Below are 17,030 nucleotides of genomic sequence, written 5' to 3' on the forward strand. Positions count from 1 at the left end.
ATCTAGAGTTTTAGAAATGTTACCCAAACGAGATGAAGTTGGTATCAAATTGTAGAGGATGAAGAGAGGATTCCAAATATGTAATTTGTTTTGAAGTTTGCTTCCCGATCCGGATTTAGATGATGATTTATGTTTGTGTTCTTGAGAGAAAAAAAGAAAGAAAGAAAGAAGAAGAAATGGATGAATGAGGGGTGGAGGTGGTGAGTGGTTGACTAGTCAACTACTAGCCACCTCTTTGGTCAAGTGGCGGAACTAGTCCCTCAAGTTTCAAAGCGGGTGCGGGAATTAACCAAACGAAATATTTTAAAAACGCTCGAGTAGACGAGTGGTGTTATAATTAAATAACGAGAATATTATAAACGTTAGTCAACGGAAATTGGGAATTTAAATAGCGAAAGATATTATTAAAAAAAAAGACGGTGTTAAAAATAAATTTAACGGAAAAACGCGGGATGTTACACGACAGGGCCCTCAGACCTGCAGATGTGTTACTTTATTCCTGGGATTGTGGTCGCGATGTATGTGTTGACTTGACAGGATCTTCTCCTTTGACACAGTCTGGGCTTTCTGACTTTGTCCCTGGACGTGCTGTGATTGATGCGGCTCGTCGGAAGCGGGTCAAGTACGAATCTAGTTGTCTGGCGATTGGTTATGGTTTCATTCCTTTCTCATTTTCTTCCCTTGGGGAATTAGAGAATGAGGCTGTTTCTTTGCTAAAGCGGGTTCAGAAGAGTTCGATGGCTCAAGATATTGGTGCCGGTGCTGCTGCTCATATTTTTACTAGGATAGGTTTTGCTATTGCTAGAGGTGTGGGGGCCCAGATTGTCTCTAGGCTTCCCACTAATTTTTTGTAAGTTTTAAAACTTTTAAGTTTATAATAATAATAATAATAATAATAATAATAATAATAATAATAATAATAATAATAATAATAAATAATAAATAATAAATAAATAATAATAATAAATAATAGTAATAACTACGATAAATATAAATATAATCAATCGTGTATACATCGATCTCAATCTCAATTTTAGGGTTCCTCCGATAGTCTGATTCCGATTCATTTCAATCTGAGATCTCTATTGAATCTTACAAGATGTACGGATTCGAAGCTATGACGTTCAACATTCATGGAGGCTATTTGGAAGCAATCGTTAGGGGCCACAGATCTGGTTTGTTGACCGCTGCTGATTACAACAATTTGTGCCAGTGTGAAACCCTAGATGACATTAAGATGCATCTATCTGCCACTGAATACGGTCCCTATCTTCAAAACGGTATATATCCAGTTTCACTCTGTATGTTTATTATTATTTGATTTCGTATGTTCGATTGATTTGTTTGAAATCGATTTTAGTGATTAATGATTATAATTATTGATAATGAATGTAATTATGATCAATTCCTTATTAGCATTTTTGAGCTGCAAGTTCAAACTACTGTTTAGCTATAATTAGTCTCAGGCTTAACATTTCGGTTTGATCGGTCGAACTAGACTAGATCATGTGAACTTAGTTGTAAATCTACTTTAAAATGATTCATTTTCTTTGCTTAACATGTAAATTTTTGAAAAAAATAACTAAATCCCACATTGTATGTTGAATTATTTTTCGTACTTATGTTAGTACTTAGCTACTGCTCTCGATTTGGTTATGCAAAAATCAATAAATAGATGACGGTGAAATATAAACTTGGATTTGCCAATTGAGTTAAAAAGAATTTTTTGAAAGGCAATAGTTGGCATCGAATACTCTCATTTGCCACGCACACACGCGCTTTCGGGCGGAAACCCGAACCATATTACAAGGATCCGAACCTTAAACCATCCCGAGGGGCAGGTGGGTCGGACCTGGATCCTGGATATGGTCAGTAAAACCTCCCGTGGGACAACCTGGCTTATCGGAATAAATTCCACAGGTATTTTTAATGAAAGGGGACTCGAACTTGAGACCTTCCCCCCCTCCCAACTACTTGGGTGAACCACTTTCGGATGTTAATGTGGAACTCATATGTCAATGTTGTTGTAAGTAGTTTACAATTAGGGATTAGATTATGAATAGGAAAAGCCAATTTATAATAGTGGATGAAGTGCTATGTGCCTATTAAGCTGATGTTATTTTCATAAAGGTTTTAATCTTTTGCGTCATATATCAATATAATAGGTCATTAGTTTCTCTTTGCTTACCATTTTTGTGGTGTTTTTTTATGCAGAACCTTCCCCGTTACATACCACTACAATTGTAGAGAAGTGTACCCTTAAGTTGGTTGATGAATATAAGCACATGTTATGCCAAGCCACCGAGCCTCTGTCAACCTTCTTAGAGTACATAACGTATGCACTTCTCTTGTCATCCTAAAGATGCAGTTTTTCTTAACTATCTTGTGCTGTTATAAATATTATTTTTACCTTTTAAAATGTTCGTTTACTATACTTTGAATACAACACACGCTGTTCCATAATGATCTCTTATTTTCAATCATATTACGTCTATTTTTTGGACCTAGACTGTATTACCCTTATTGATTACGGAGTATAACTTAAGGTCTCTGACTATTCTGACTTTGACTGTATTGAAAATCTGGTTAACCTCTCATGTAAATGATGAAGGTTTGGTTATGACCTTACCTTGAAGACATCTGACAATTCCTTAGTTACCAATATCTCTACACTTTATTCAAAAGTCAGTAACAAAGCGATCACAATGTTCACTCAAGCATGTCAAAAATGGAACTTTTGGCCTACCTGAAAAACACTGTACCTAAACAGCAAGAAGATAGAAAAACTTTGATAAGTCTTAATTAACTGGGGCCTAAATTTTGTGTTGCCCTTTCAGATATGGTCACATGATTGACAATGTTGTCCTGATTGTTACTGGAACCTTGCACGAGAGAGATGTTCAAGAACTGTTAGAAAAATGCCACCCTTTGGGAATGTTTGACAGGTAATATTTTTAAATTAATCCTTAGAATTTTGATGCAAATGCTGATTATGTAATATTTTCTGTTTGTTATCAGTATTGCTACCTTGGCCGTTGCTCAAAATATGCGCGAGCTTTATAGACTCGTGCTTGTTGATACACCACTTGCTCCATATTTCTCTGAGTGCATCACATCAGAGGTATATGATTGGTCAACATCACCTTTACTGTAAAAAAATATTTCTGTTTTAATTTTTTTATAAATTTTAGTCATAAAACTAGTAGATTAGGCTGAATATAAGTCATTTGTGCTGTCTATAGCATATAATTTTTAGATGACATTTTTCATGCTACAGAAAGCAATGAGTAGAATTTTTTTTTTTTTTTTATATTTTTCTTTTAACATTCACTACACAAGTTTCTGATGATTGTAACCACAGGTAGAGTGTAGACGTAGGCTGGTTCAGTTCTTAAACAAAATTTGCATGGCAATCTAGGATAGTTATTTCCTATTACTTTTACTTTAAAAGACAACTTGGTGTTATCTACAGGATTTGGATGATATGAACATTGAGATAATGAGAAATACTCTTTACAAGGCTTATCTTGAAGATTTCTATCGGTTTTGCCAGGTAAGTATCTGTTGATTATAAAGGTGTCCGGATGTGTGTTGAAAAAGTGATAATATGTTATTCAATCATCACAATTTAAAAAACAACCGTGTTAAACAATTTTTAGAGTATAGTGTTTGGATTTGCTTATGTTGGTTGAATTTAAAATAATCGTAATAAGTTAGGTCGTTTATGTCTTTGGCAATTTATGTTTAATAAAGGAACTAAAAGATTAAATGACCAAAAGGGACATTCTTGTAATAAAAAATAAATAAATTTAGAATCATCATTTTGAAATGTGAAGTAAATACCTTAGGGGTAAAGAAGGATTTAAGTCGGTTATCCTATTTTATCTTTGATATCTAATCTTGTGTAAACTGGATGGTCAAACTGATTATTTGACACCGTTAGGCGATTAAAAAAAATTCCAAAGCGCATTTTTAACATCTCCTTATTTGGAATGCAAACATCGTACCTGTGCATCTGAGCTAACATGAATATACAAATAGAAACTAGGTGGCGCAACTGCTGAAATTATGTCTGATCTTTTAGCATTTGAGGCTGACAGGAGAGCTGTTAATATCACCATAAACAGGTTCTTTAACTATCTGAAAACTCGTTCCTGCTGGACACTTATCTATACGGAAACGTTCAAGTTTTAAATAGTATTTTTTTATTCGTATGGGTTGTATATGCAGCATTGGAACAGAGCTTACTCGAGATGATCGTAGGAAGTTGTATTCCAGTTTTGGTTTACTGTAAGTAAATACAACAATTCATGTTTAGATATTTTTGTGCTACTGTTCTGTTACGTTCTTGCTGAATTTGTTTCTTTTTGATATAGTTACCCCTATGGTCACGAGGAACTTGCTGTTTGTGAGGATATAGATCAGGTATACTTTAATGTAAATATGTAATCAATATTTTATACACTGCGGATTGAGTTTTCGTGCTTCTAAAGTCGTATTTGGTAGGTTCGTGGTGTGATGGAGAAATACCCTCCTTACCAGCCAATATTCTCGAAGTTATCGTACGGAGAGAGTCAGATGCTCGATAAGGCGTTTTATGAAGAGGAAGTGAAACGACTCTGCTTATCTTTCGAGCAACAGGTTTGTTCTTGCAGTTTTCTTTAATTTTATTAAATCCCATAACAAATGATTACTTTATTTTTTAATTTTATTAGACTTTTTTTGCGCAAGTGGTCCCTCGTTTATACTTCAATATGCATGCCGCGTCCCTATCATTTTGTTTTAGCTCGGGTGATCCCTTGATTTTACAGATGTTGTCTTGGTGGTCCCTGAGTCTGTTTTTCATTAAAAATTTGCATCAAGTGCCATCACTTGATGTCGTTTAATTCATCTTAAACGACATCACCTGACGGCATTTAACGGACTTTTTTAACGAAAAATAGACGGAGGGACCACCAAGGCAATATTTGTAAAATCAAGGAATCACCCGAGCTAAAACAAAATGACAGGGACGCGGTGTGCAAATTGATGTACAAACGAGGGACTACCGGCGCAAAAAAGTCATCTTATTAACATAGTCGTTGTACAAATATGCAGTTCCACTTCGGTGTGTTCTTCGCATATATGAGACTGAGGGAGCAGGAGATCAGGAACTTGATGTGGATATCAGAGTGTGTTGCCCAGAATCAGAAATCTAGGGTTCATGACAGCGTCGTCTTCATATTTTAAGCTGGGAATAACGACAGCGTTTATGTATATTCATTTGTTGTTATTTAATCGCTTCATGCCTGCAGAGTGATGCATCTGCGTGCAGATTTTCGCGAAATAAAGTTTTTATTGTGTATGTTAATTATTTTGTTTTTTAAGAGAGTTCCTGCCTGTACTTAAAAACCCATATTAATAAGTTGCTTAATAAATGTTATGTTAGAAATCTAGCTTTTGTTATGCAGCCCAAATTTATAAATTCAGTTAGGAGGATGTTGAGCCGCCTTTAATTTTTATAGCTTTCTCCCGAATGTTATAAATTATATGTATTTAGTTGTTTGACAGAGTAGTTGAAGCTGTAAAATAAACAGTAAGATGATAAAAAGCTAAAAGTTAAACGTTAGTTTTAGTAGCTTTCAGCTTTTCCCTTCCTCAAAAAACTTTAATAACTTTAAGAAAATCTGAAAGTTAAGAGGTTCTAAAAAATTCAAAAAATTTGTTGCCAAACATGGCTTTAATAAGCGATGTTAGATACTTTCCTTCTACAATGGCACATCAAGAGTATAGTTATTCTGAAATCTGAGCTTCTAATACTTTAAGTAATTTGTGCTTTGTTCCAAGTTGAGCTCGGATATTTTTTTTGCTTGATTGGTTGTACCTAGATAAAATTCGACCCCGCGTTGTTGCGGTTCTATTCAACGCGCGGTCGAATTTGGATATATGTTGTTTGGTACCTAATATATCTAATAGGTTGATTTGTTTGTTGTACGTATATGTATATGTATGAAATATAGCCCGAAATATTTAGTGTTTTTTTAACGATGTCCGTTTCGCTCGTAGTTAGTCCCGTTGTGTTCGTTAGATTTTTTCTAGTTGAACGGTGATTTCGGAAAAATTTAACTCGCACCGAGCGAGAAGATAAGGCCCGTTAATAATTCGGGTGGAATTATTTTCTTTTATTTTAATAAAGTTATGTATTTACGCTTTTTACCCCTGAAAAAGTATAAAGTTGAGGGACCGTTGTGTAAATTGAGCCGAATTTGAGGGACCGTTTGTAGTGTGAACGCAAACTCAAAACGACAATTAAAAATAACTGAAACTACAACTTTCGCCATGTACTTTAGTATATTAATAACTGAAACTTCAACTTTGGCGATGTAATTTAGTATATAAGGATAATAATAATAATAATAATAATAATAATAATAATAATAATTTGGAGCTGCATCATTTTGATGAAGTTTTATCTAATGGTTAATTAACTAGAAAAGTTCGACCGCGCGTTGCTGCGGTTGTATTTGGATATACGTTGTTTGGTATATAATATATGTAATGGCTCGCGCATTGCGGTAAAACATTTTAACGTTTTTTATAAAACCAATATTGAGAGAAAATGTAGGTAAAAAATTTGGAGGAAAAAGGGGTAGAAAGAGACGGATATATATATATATATATATATATATATATATATATATATATATATATATATATATATATATATATATATATATATATATATATATATATATATATATATAATTGATAAAAAATGCTTTATTAAAAGAAGCTCCGTTTTGAATGTAGTTAGTTGCGTTTTGTTCGTAAACTTATTTCTAGTTAAACGGTGACGACGCGGAAACTTAACTCACGGCGGGAAATATATATATATATATATATATATATATATATATATATATATATATATATATATATATATATATATATATATATATATATATATATATATATATATAAAATTGCTAAAGAATGTTTTTTTAAAAGAAGCTCCGTTTTGTATATAGCTAGTTGTGTTTTGTTTATAAAATTATTTCGAGTTAAACGGTGACGACGGAGAAATTTAACTCGCGGGGGGAAAAAAATATATAGCCCATTAAAAATTCGGGTGGATTTTGTTTAATGTTTATTATATTAAATATGAAAGTTACAATTAGGCATTTAGATTTTGTGGATATGCACACTTTTTACCCTTTGATTTTGGCAAGTTTGATCCCTCATGTTTGAAGCCCTTTACCCTTTTCTTCCTTGTGTGAAACGCCAAAAGCCTCCCACACTCAAAAGGTCCAAAACGACCAAAAAACATGTGGGTATTAGAGCGCTCCCAACGGTTAGCCCAGGGCCACCGCCCAGGCTCGCCCACCCTGGGCGCCGTTGGCACCACTTCCACCCACCTTCAGCCCAGGTCGCGTCCAGCCTATCTCGCCCTGCTTGTTTACTACGTTGAGCATTTTTGTGGACGGAATTGGGAGAGGAAAACAAAAAAAAAAAAAAAATACACATAATGTTATAATATATAAATATATATATAAATGGATAGTCAATTATTGATACACAAAAGTAATATTATTGTATTACCTAAACTTGTGATATTTTTGCTATGAATAGTCATGAATGCAAGCATTAAACTTGCACAATTTTCACACACTTACAAAGTGTTTCTTTTTTTCTCTCCATTATCATCTTTGTTCTTACACTTCATTATTAGCATTCTTAATCAAGAATCAAACCACTAAAGGTAGTTATAAGCCTACTGAATTATAACATCAAGAATCAAACCACTAAAGGTAATTATAAGCCTACTGAATTATAACACGTTATCAGCACGATAATCTTAATACTAATTATGGTTGGCTCTGCCACCTAAATGATATATGGTCGGTTATACCACCTGAATAATATATGGTCGACACTGTCGCCTAATTATCATTTATGTTACTAACATTTATATTTCTATTATCTAACATTTATATGGTAGACACTGTCGCATAATTATCATTTATGTTACTAACATTTATATTTCTATTATCTAACATTTATATGGTCGACACTGTCACCTAATTATCATTTATGTTATATAACATTTATTTATGATTGCTTACATATGGTCGACACTGTCGCCTACTTATCATTTATGTTATATTAAATTTATGTTTAATGTTTATATACTTATGAATATAAATTGACTCTAATTTATCATGTTGTTTGTTTTAATTTTTGATAATAGAAAATGTCGAATCTGGAAAAGCTTAAATTTACTCCTTTAGAATCAACGGGAAACAACTACATGCCATGGGTTATAAAAGTAAAAAATGCATCTTAAATCAATGGGCATTCTTGAAACCATAAATGAAAACGATACTTGTTCTGAAAAAGAACAAGCAACGGCATGTTGCTTTATTCATCAACATATTGATGAATGTTTACAAAATAATTATGTGACTGTAGAAGATCCCCATGTTTTATGGGAAGGTCTCAAAAGCAGATTCAATAATCAAAGAGAAATTTTACTTCCAGCTGCTATGGATCAATGGAGAACATTAAGGTTCCAAGACTTTAAGAAAGTAAATGAATACAGCTCAGCTCTGTATAATACAGTCTCACAACTTAAATTCTGTGGACATGAAATAAGTGATGCAGACATGTTGGAGAAAACTTTCTCCACAATGAATGCTGCCAACATCACAGTGCAAAGAAATTTGAGAATGCTAAAGTTCAACACATATCCTGAACTTAATTCATATCTCTTGGTTGCAGAGCAAAATGATGAGCTATTAATGAAAAATCAGCAATCCCGTCCTACTGGTACACTTGCAATCCCTGAAGCAAATACTGCAAATAATTATAAACAGGGACAAGGACGCGGGCAAGGTCGTGGTTATAATAACCATCGTCATCATCATGCCAAAAGCCATAACTATGGTAGAAACCATCCTTATGGTAATGGGAATGGGCGTGGACGTGGCCGTGGTCGTGGCCATGGTGGTCAAAGAAATAATAATCCACGAAAATATAAATATCAACCACAAAACAAGCCCACTAAACAAGATGTTGAAGAAAATTCTTCTAAAAATTCTGAAGAATCTTGTTACAGATGTGGTAGAATGGGCCACTGGGCTAATACTTGCCGAACATCTTGTAGTGACCCGAACTTTTCCATGTTTATATATATTAATTGAGATTGATATTTACATGATTAAATGTTTCCAACATGTTAAGCAATCAAACTTGTTAAGACTTGATTAATTGAAATATGTTTCATATAGACAATTGACCACCCAAGTTGACCGGTGATTCACGAACGTTAAAACTTGTAAAAACTATATGATGACATATATATGGATATATATATAGTTAACATGATACTATGATAAGTAAATATATCATTAAGTATATTAACAATGAACTACATATGTAAAAACAAGACTACTAACTTAATGATTTTTAAACGAGACATATATGTAACGATTATCGTTGTAAAGACATTTAATGTATATATATCATATTAAGAGATATTCATACATGATAATATCATGATAATATAATAATTTAAAATCTCATTTGATATTATAAACATTGGGTTAACAACATTTAATAAGATCGTTAACCTAAAGGTTTCAAAACAACACTTACATGTAACGACTAACGATGACTTAACGACTCAGTTAAAATGTATATACATGTAGTATTTTAATATGTATTTATACACTTTTGAAAGACTTCAATACACTTATCAAAATACTTCTACTTAACAAAAATGCTTACAATTACATCCTCGTTCAGTTTCATCAACAATTCTACTCGTATGCACCCGTATTCGTACTCGTACAATACACAGCTTTTAGATGTATGTACTATTGGTATATACACTCCAATGATCAGCTATTAGCAGCCCATGTGAGTCACCTAACACATGTGGGAACCATCATTTGGCAACTAGCATGAAATATCTCATAAAATTACAAAAATATGAGTAATCATTCATGACTTATTTACATGAAAACAAAATTACATATCCTTTATATCTAATCCATACACCAACGACCAAAAACACCTACAAACACTTTCATTCTTCAATTTTCTTCATCTAATTGATCTCTCTCAAGTTCTATCTTCAAGTTCTAAGTGTTCTTCATATATTCTACAAGTTCTAGTTACATAAAATCAAGAATACTTTCAAGTTTGCTAGCTCACTTCCAATCTTGTAAGGTGATCATCCAACCTCAAGAAATCTTTGTTTCTTACAGTAGGTTATCATTCTAATACAAGGTAATAATCATATTCAGACTTTGGTTCAATTTCTATAACTATAACAATCTTATTTCAAGTGATGATCTTACTTGAACTTGTTTTCGTGTCATGATTTTGCTTCAAGAACTTCGAGCCATCCAAGAATCCGTTGAAGCTAGATCCATTTTTCTCTTTTCCAGTAGGTTTATCCAAGGAACTTAAGGTAGTAATGATGTTCATAACAACATTCGATTCATATATATAAAGCTATCTTATTCGAAGGTTTAAACTTGTAATCACTAGAAACAAACGTTAATCCTTCTAACTTGACTTTTAAAATCAACTAAACACATGTTCTATATCTATATGATATGCTAACTTAATGATTTAAAACCTGGAAACACGAAAAACACCGTAAAACCGGATTTACGCCGTCGTAGTAACACTGCGGGCTGTTTTGGGTTAGTTAATTAAAAACTATGATAAACTTTGATTTAAAAGTTGTTATTCTGAGAAAATGATTTTTATTATGAACATGAAACTATATCCAAAAATTATGGTTAAACTCAAAGTGGAAGTATGTTTTCTAAAATGGTTATCTAGACGTCGTTCTTTCGACTGAAATGACTACCTTAAAAAAATGACTTGTAACTTATTTTTCCAACTATAAACCTATACTTTTTCTGTTTAGATTCATAAAATAGAGTTCAATATGAAACCATAGCAATTTGATTCACTCAAAACGGATTTAAAATGAAGAAGTTATGGGTAAAACAAGATTGGATAATTTTTCTCATTTTAGCTACGTGAAAATTGGTAACAAATCTATTCCAACCATAACTTAATCAACTTGTATTGTATATTATGTAATCTTGAGATACCATAGACACGTATACAATGTTTCGACCTATCATGTCGACACATCTATATATATTTCGGAACAACCATAGACACTCTATATGTGAATGTTGGAGTTAGCTATACAGGGTTGAGGTTGATTCCAAAATATATATAGTTTGAGTTGTGATCAATACTGAGATACGTATACACTGGGTCGTGGATTGATTCAAGATAATATTTATCGATTTATTTCTGTACATCTAACTGTGGACAACTAGTTGTAGGTTACTAACGAGGACAGCTGACTTAATAAACTTAAAACATCAAAATATATTAAAAGTGTTGTAAATATATTTTGAACATACTTTGATATATATGTATATATTGTTATAGGTTCGTGAATCAACCAGTGGCCAAGTCTTACTTCCCGACGAAGTAAAAATCTGTGAAAGTGAGTTATAGTCCCACTTTTAAAATCTAATATTTTTGGGATGAGAATACATGCAGGTTTTATAAATGATTTACAAAATAGACACAAGTACGTGAAACTACATTCTATGGTTGAATTATCGAAATCGAATATGCCCCTTTTTATTAAGTCTGGTAATCTAAGAATTAGGGAACAGACACCCTAATTGACGCGAATCCTAAAGATAGATCTATTGGGCCTAACAAACCCCATCCAAAGTACCGGATGCTTTAGTACTTCGAAATTTATATCATATCCGAAGGGTGTCCCGGAATGATGGGGATATTCTTATATATGCATCTTGTTAATGTCGTTTACCAGGTGTTCACCATATGAATGATTTTTATCTCTATGTATGGGATGTGTATTGAAATATGAAATCTTGTGGTCTATTGTTACGATTTGATATATATAGGTTAAACCTATAACTCACCAACATTTTTGTTGACGTTTAAAGCATGTTTATTCTCAGGTGAATATTAAGAGCTTCCGCTGTTGCATACTAAAATAAGGACAAGATTTGGAGTCCATGTTTGTATGATATGGTGTAAAAACTGCATTCAAGAAACTGATTTTGATGTAACATATTTGTATTGTAAACCATTATGTAATGGTCGTGTGTAAACAGGATATTTTAGATTATCATTATTTGATAATCTACGTAAAGCTTTTTAAACCTTTATTTATGAAATAAAGGTTATGGTTTGTTTTAAAAATGAATGCAGTCTTTGAAAAACGTCTCATATAGAGGTCAAAACCTCGCAACGAAATCAATTAATATGGAACGTTTTTAATCAATAAGAACGGGACATTTCACATCTAAACATCTTGTTAAGATGTATCAAGATTCGCTGAAAGGTAAAGAAAAGGAAGTAAATTTTGTGGATAATATTGATCCAACAGTCACTGAGCAACCATCTGATTTATATGAAGATTTCTTGAATTAAATTAATATGTTTCTTTTATAAATAAAACGATTTAACCTTTGTCATCATGTTTTCTCAAATGTTTCAGTTCTATATGTTTTATCAAATGTTCCAGTTCTATGTTTGATGTTTCAATTCTATGTATGTCAAATGTTTCAGTTATATCTATTTGTGTGTAATAAACATTTTGTGTAAAATCTATATACTTACTGTTTGTTTCTTATATATGAAGATTAATATGAATTCTGCTGGAACACAACATCAATCAAGTAGTGGAGATCTCTGTATAGCAGATAGTGGTACTACACACACTATACTTAAATCTGAAAAATATTTCATTGATTTGAAACCAACGGAAGGAACTATACATACTATATCAGGTGCTGCTAACTTGATAGAAGGGATAGGAAAGGCAAAATTCATATTACCAAACGGTACAATATTTTTAATTAATAATGCCTTATTCTCTCCTAAGTCAAGCAGAAATTTATTGAGTTTTTCTGACATATACCTTAATGGATATGATTATCAGTCAGTAACGGCAGAAAATGAGAATTATTTAAGTATCACTAACAAGAATCACGTGATTGAAAAACTGCCAAGACTTAATTCTGGATTACATTATACACATATAAATGTACCAGAAGCACATATGGTGATTAAAGAAAAGTATATTGATCCTGGTGTATTTAATTTATGGCATAACAGATTGGGCCATCCAGGATCAACAATGATGAAAAGAATTATTGAATGTATACATGGACATCCACTGAAGGATAGAAAAATCCTTCATGATACAATGGTTCCATGTATATCTTGCTCTCTTGGAAAATTGATAACTAGACCCTCACCACTTAAGGTTGAGAAAGAATCACCAATATTTTTTGAAAGAATTCAAGGTGATATTTGTGGACCAATTCATCCACCATGTGGACCATTTAGATATTTCATGGTCCTAATAGACGCATCTAGTAGATGGTCTCATGTTTGTCTGTTATCAAGCCGTAATGTGGCATTTGCAAAATTTCTTGCGAAATTATTAAATTGAGAGCACATTTTCCTGATTACATCATTAAAAAGGTGAGACTTGATAATGCTGGTGAGTTTACATCTCAAGCATTTAATGACTATTGCATGTCTATAGGAATTGTTGTTGAACATTCTGTTGCTCATGTGCATACACAAAATGGTTTAGCCGAGTCACTGATTAAACGTTTACAGTTAATCGCTAGACCATTGATAATGAGAACAAAACTCCCTGTATCTATATGGGATCATGCAATTTTACATGCTGCTGCATTGATTCGCATCAGACCAAGTGCAAGTCATAAATATTCCCCCCTACAACTTGCTTTTGGTCAAGGGCCAAATATTTCCCACCTTTGAACATTTGGTTGTGCAGTATATGTTCCAATTGCGCCACCACAACGTACAAAAATGGGTCCTCAAAGGAGGTTGGGAATATATGTTGGATATGAAACATCTTCAATCATAAGGTATATTGAACCTATGACAGGTGATGTTTTTACAGCACGTTTTGCTGATTGTCATTTTAATGAAACATTGTTTCCTAGATTAGGGGGAGAAATAAAAAATAAAGAAAATGATGTTTCATGGTATGAACCTCAATTAAAGTATCTTGATCCTCGCACAAAAGAATGCGAGATAGAAGTTCAAAAGATAATGCATATACAAGAACTTGCAAATCAATTGCCTGATACATTCACAGATACAAAAAGGGTGACTAAATCATATATACCGGCAGTTAATACTCCAGCTCGAGTTGAGATTCCAAATCGGAAAACTGATAATGTAGTCACGCAAGAATCTATGCCACGTCTGAAACGTGGGAGACCAGTTGGTTCCAAAGATAAAAATCTTCGAAAAAGAAAATCAGCTGATAATAAGGTAAAAGAAAGTGTTCAAGAAGAACGACAAATCAGTACTCCTACTGCAGAGGAGATTGATGATGTCAATGCATAAATTGCAATCAATTATGCACATTCAAAAATATTATGGAACCGAAATGAAATGAAAAATCTTGATGAGAAATTTTCATTTAATGTTGCATATGACATCATGAATAATGATGATGATCCAGAACCAACATCTATGGTTGAATGTCAAAATAGACATGATTGGGCTCAATGGAAAGAAGCAATACGAGCTGAATTAGAATCACTCAATAAAAGAAAAGTTTTCGGATCCATCATTCTCACTCCTAAAGATGTGAAACCTGTAGGATACAGATGGATTTTTGTCCGAAAAAGAAATGAGAAAAATGAAGTTACAAGGTATAAAGCTAGACTTGTAGCTCAAGGTTTTTCTCAAAGACCGGGAATTGATTATGAAGAAACTTATTTCCCTGTTATGGATGCAATTACTTTTAGATACTTAATCAGACTGGCAGTTTCTAAAAATTTAGAAATGCATCTCATGGATGTTGTGACTGCTTATCTATATGGATCACTTGATAGTGATATATATATATGAAGACACCTGAAGGATTTAAGGTACCAGAAGCATCAAATGCAAAACCCAAATAAATGTATTCGATTAAATTACAAAGATCTTTATATGGGTTAAAACAATCGGGACGTATGTGGTATAACCGATTAAGTGATTACTTGATAAGCAAAGGGTATACAAATAACCTTACTTGTCCCTGTGTTTTCATTAAGAAAACAACATCCGGATATGTGATCATAGCTGTTTATGTTGATGATCTTAACATCATAGGTACAAATAAAGAGATCCATGAAGCCATTCAACTTCTAAAGAAAGAATTTGAAATGAAAGATCTCGGAAAAACCAAGTATTGCCTTGGTTTACAAATTGAGCATATGCCTAATGGTTTACTTGTACATCAAACAACATATACTGAAAAGATTCTGAAACGTTTCAATATGGACAAGGCAAAACCATTAAGTACTCCTATGATTGTTAGATCACTCAATGTTGAAACTGATCCATTTCGTCCATGTGAAGATCATGAAGATATTCTTGGACCAGAAGTACCATATCTTAGTGCAATTGGAGCTCTTATATATCTTACAAATTGTACAAGACCTGACATTTCTTTTGCAGTTAATTTGTTGGCAATGTTCAGCTCTGCTCCTACCAAAAGACACTGGAATGGGATCAAACACATATTTCGATACCTTCGAGGAACTACTGATTTAGGATTATTTTATTCTAACGAATCAAAACAAGATTTGGTTGGTTATGCTGATGCAGGTTATTTATCTGATCCACATAAAGCTAAATCTCAAACTGGATATGTATTCCTAAATGGAGGTACTGCAATATCATGGCGTTCTCAAAAACAAACACTTGTTGCTACATCATCAAATCATGCCGAAGTGATTGCAATACATGAAGCTACTCGGGAATGTTTTTGGTTGAGATCAATGACACAAATCATTACTGATTCTTGTGGACTAGAACGCGATAAAAGTCCAACAATTATCTATGAAGATAATGTAGCTTGCATAGCACAGATGAAAGAAGGGTATATCAAAAGTGACCGAACCAAACACATACCTCCTAGATTCTTCTCATACACTCAAAATCTCATTAAGGACAACGAGATTGAAATGAGATATGTTCAATCCAGCAAAAACTCGGCTGATCTTTTCACGAAAGCACTTCCAACTGCTATTTTCAGAACACACGTTCATAACATTGGTATGAGACATGTTCAAAAGATGTAACAACTGAAGCGATGTCTACTTGAGGGGGAGTCAACTCCATGCTGCACTCTTTTTCCCTTAGCTAAAGTTTTTTTCCCACTGGGTTTTCTTTAGCAAGGTTTTTAACGAGGTAGTAACTTACAGTTGATCTTCAACAAACAAAATTGCTATCCAAGGGGGAGTGTTATAATATATAAATATATATATAAATGGATAGTCAATTATTGATACACAAAAGTAATATTATTGTATTACCTAAACTTGTGATATTTTTGCTATAAATAGCCATGAATGCAAGCATTAAACTTGCACCATTTTCTCACACTTACAAAGTGTTTCTTCTTTCTCTCCATTATCATCTTTGTTCTTACACTTCATTATTAGCATTCTTAATCAAGAATCAAACCACTAAAGGTAGTTATAAGCCTACTGAATTATAACATCAAGAATCAAACCACTAAAGGTAGTTATAAGCCTACTGAATTATAACACATAACGGCTAGTTGAACGGCTAGATTTTTTTCTTCTTCTTCTTTTTTACACTATAAAATAATTCAAAAAGAAAATAAAAAATGGAAGGAGGAGTGTCTTTGTTGGGAGTGTTTAGTCCTGGGTTTAGTCCTGGGAAGGAAGTGAGATGGAGGTGCTGATGTAGCGCTGAATGGTTGGTTAGTCCTGGAAGACATTGTGTCATGGTTGGGAGCACTCTTAGTAGATATGGATAAAATTCGACCCCGCGTTGTTGCGGTTCTATTCAACGCGCGGTCGAATTTGGATATATGTTGTTTGATACCTAATATATCTAATAGGTTGATTTGTTTGTTGTACGTGTATGTATATGTATGAAATATAGTCCGAAATATTTAGTGTTTT

General features: G+C 33.1%; 1 protein-coding gene across 1 annotated transcript; it reads left to right on the plus strand.

Annotated features, from left to right (window-relative positions):
• Positions 1-1,006: 1,006 nt before the first annotated feature.
• LOC139857329 (V-type proton ATPase subunit d2) lies at positions 1,007-5,435 on the plus strand. The gene is made up of 10 exons (XM_071846071.1): positions 1,007-1,280; positions 2,215-2,335; positions 2,838-2,945; positions 3,019-3,121; positions 3,473-3,553; positions 4,042-4,127; positions 4,231-4,290; positions 4,377-4,425; positions 4,507-4,641; positions 5,098-5,435. Exons 1-10 carry the CDS (start codon positions 1,100-1,102, stop codon positions 5,227-5,229), a joined length of 1,056 nt encoding a protein of 351 aa, XP_071702172.1. The 5' UTR covers positions 1,007-1,099; the 3' UTR covers positions 5,230-5,435.
• The last annotated feature ends 11,595 nt before the right edge of the window (positions 5,436-17,030 follow it).

Source organism: Rutidosis leptorrhynchoides, chromosome 7 (assembly GCF_046630445.1).
Source record: "Rutidosis leptorrhynchoides isolate AG116_Rl617_1_P2 chromosome 7, CSIRO_AGI_Rlap_v1, whole genome shotgun sequence".
Taxonomy (NCBI): Eukaryota; Viridiplantae; Streptophyta; class Magnoliopsida; order Asterales; family Asteraceae; genus Rutidosis; species Rutidosis leptorrhynchoides.

Coding starts and splice junctions, on each gene's coding strand:
- LOC139857329 (XM_071846071.1), top strand. CDS start 1,100: ATGTACGGATTCGAAGCTATGACGTTCAACATTCATGGAGGCTATTTG. Junction 2,946..3,018: donor CCTTTGGGAATGTTTGACAG/GTAATATTTTTA, acceptor GTTTGTTATCAG/TATTGCTACCTTGGCCGTTG. Junction 3,122..3,472: donor CTGAGTGCATCACATCAGAG/GTATATGATTGG, acceptor TGTTATCTACAG/GATTTGGATGATATGAACAT.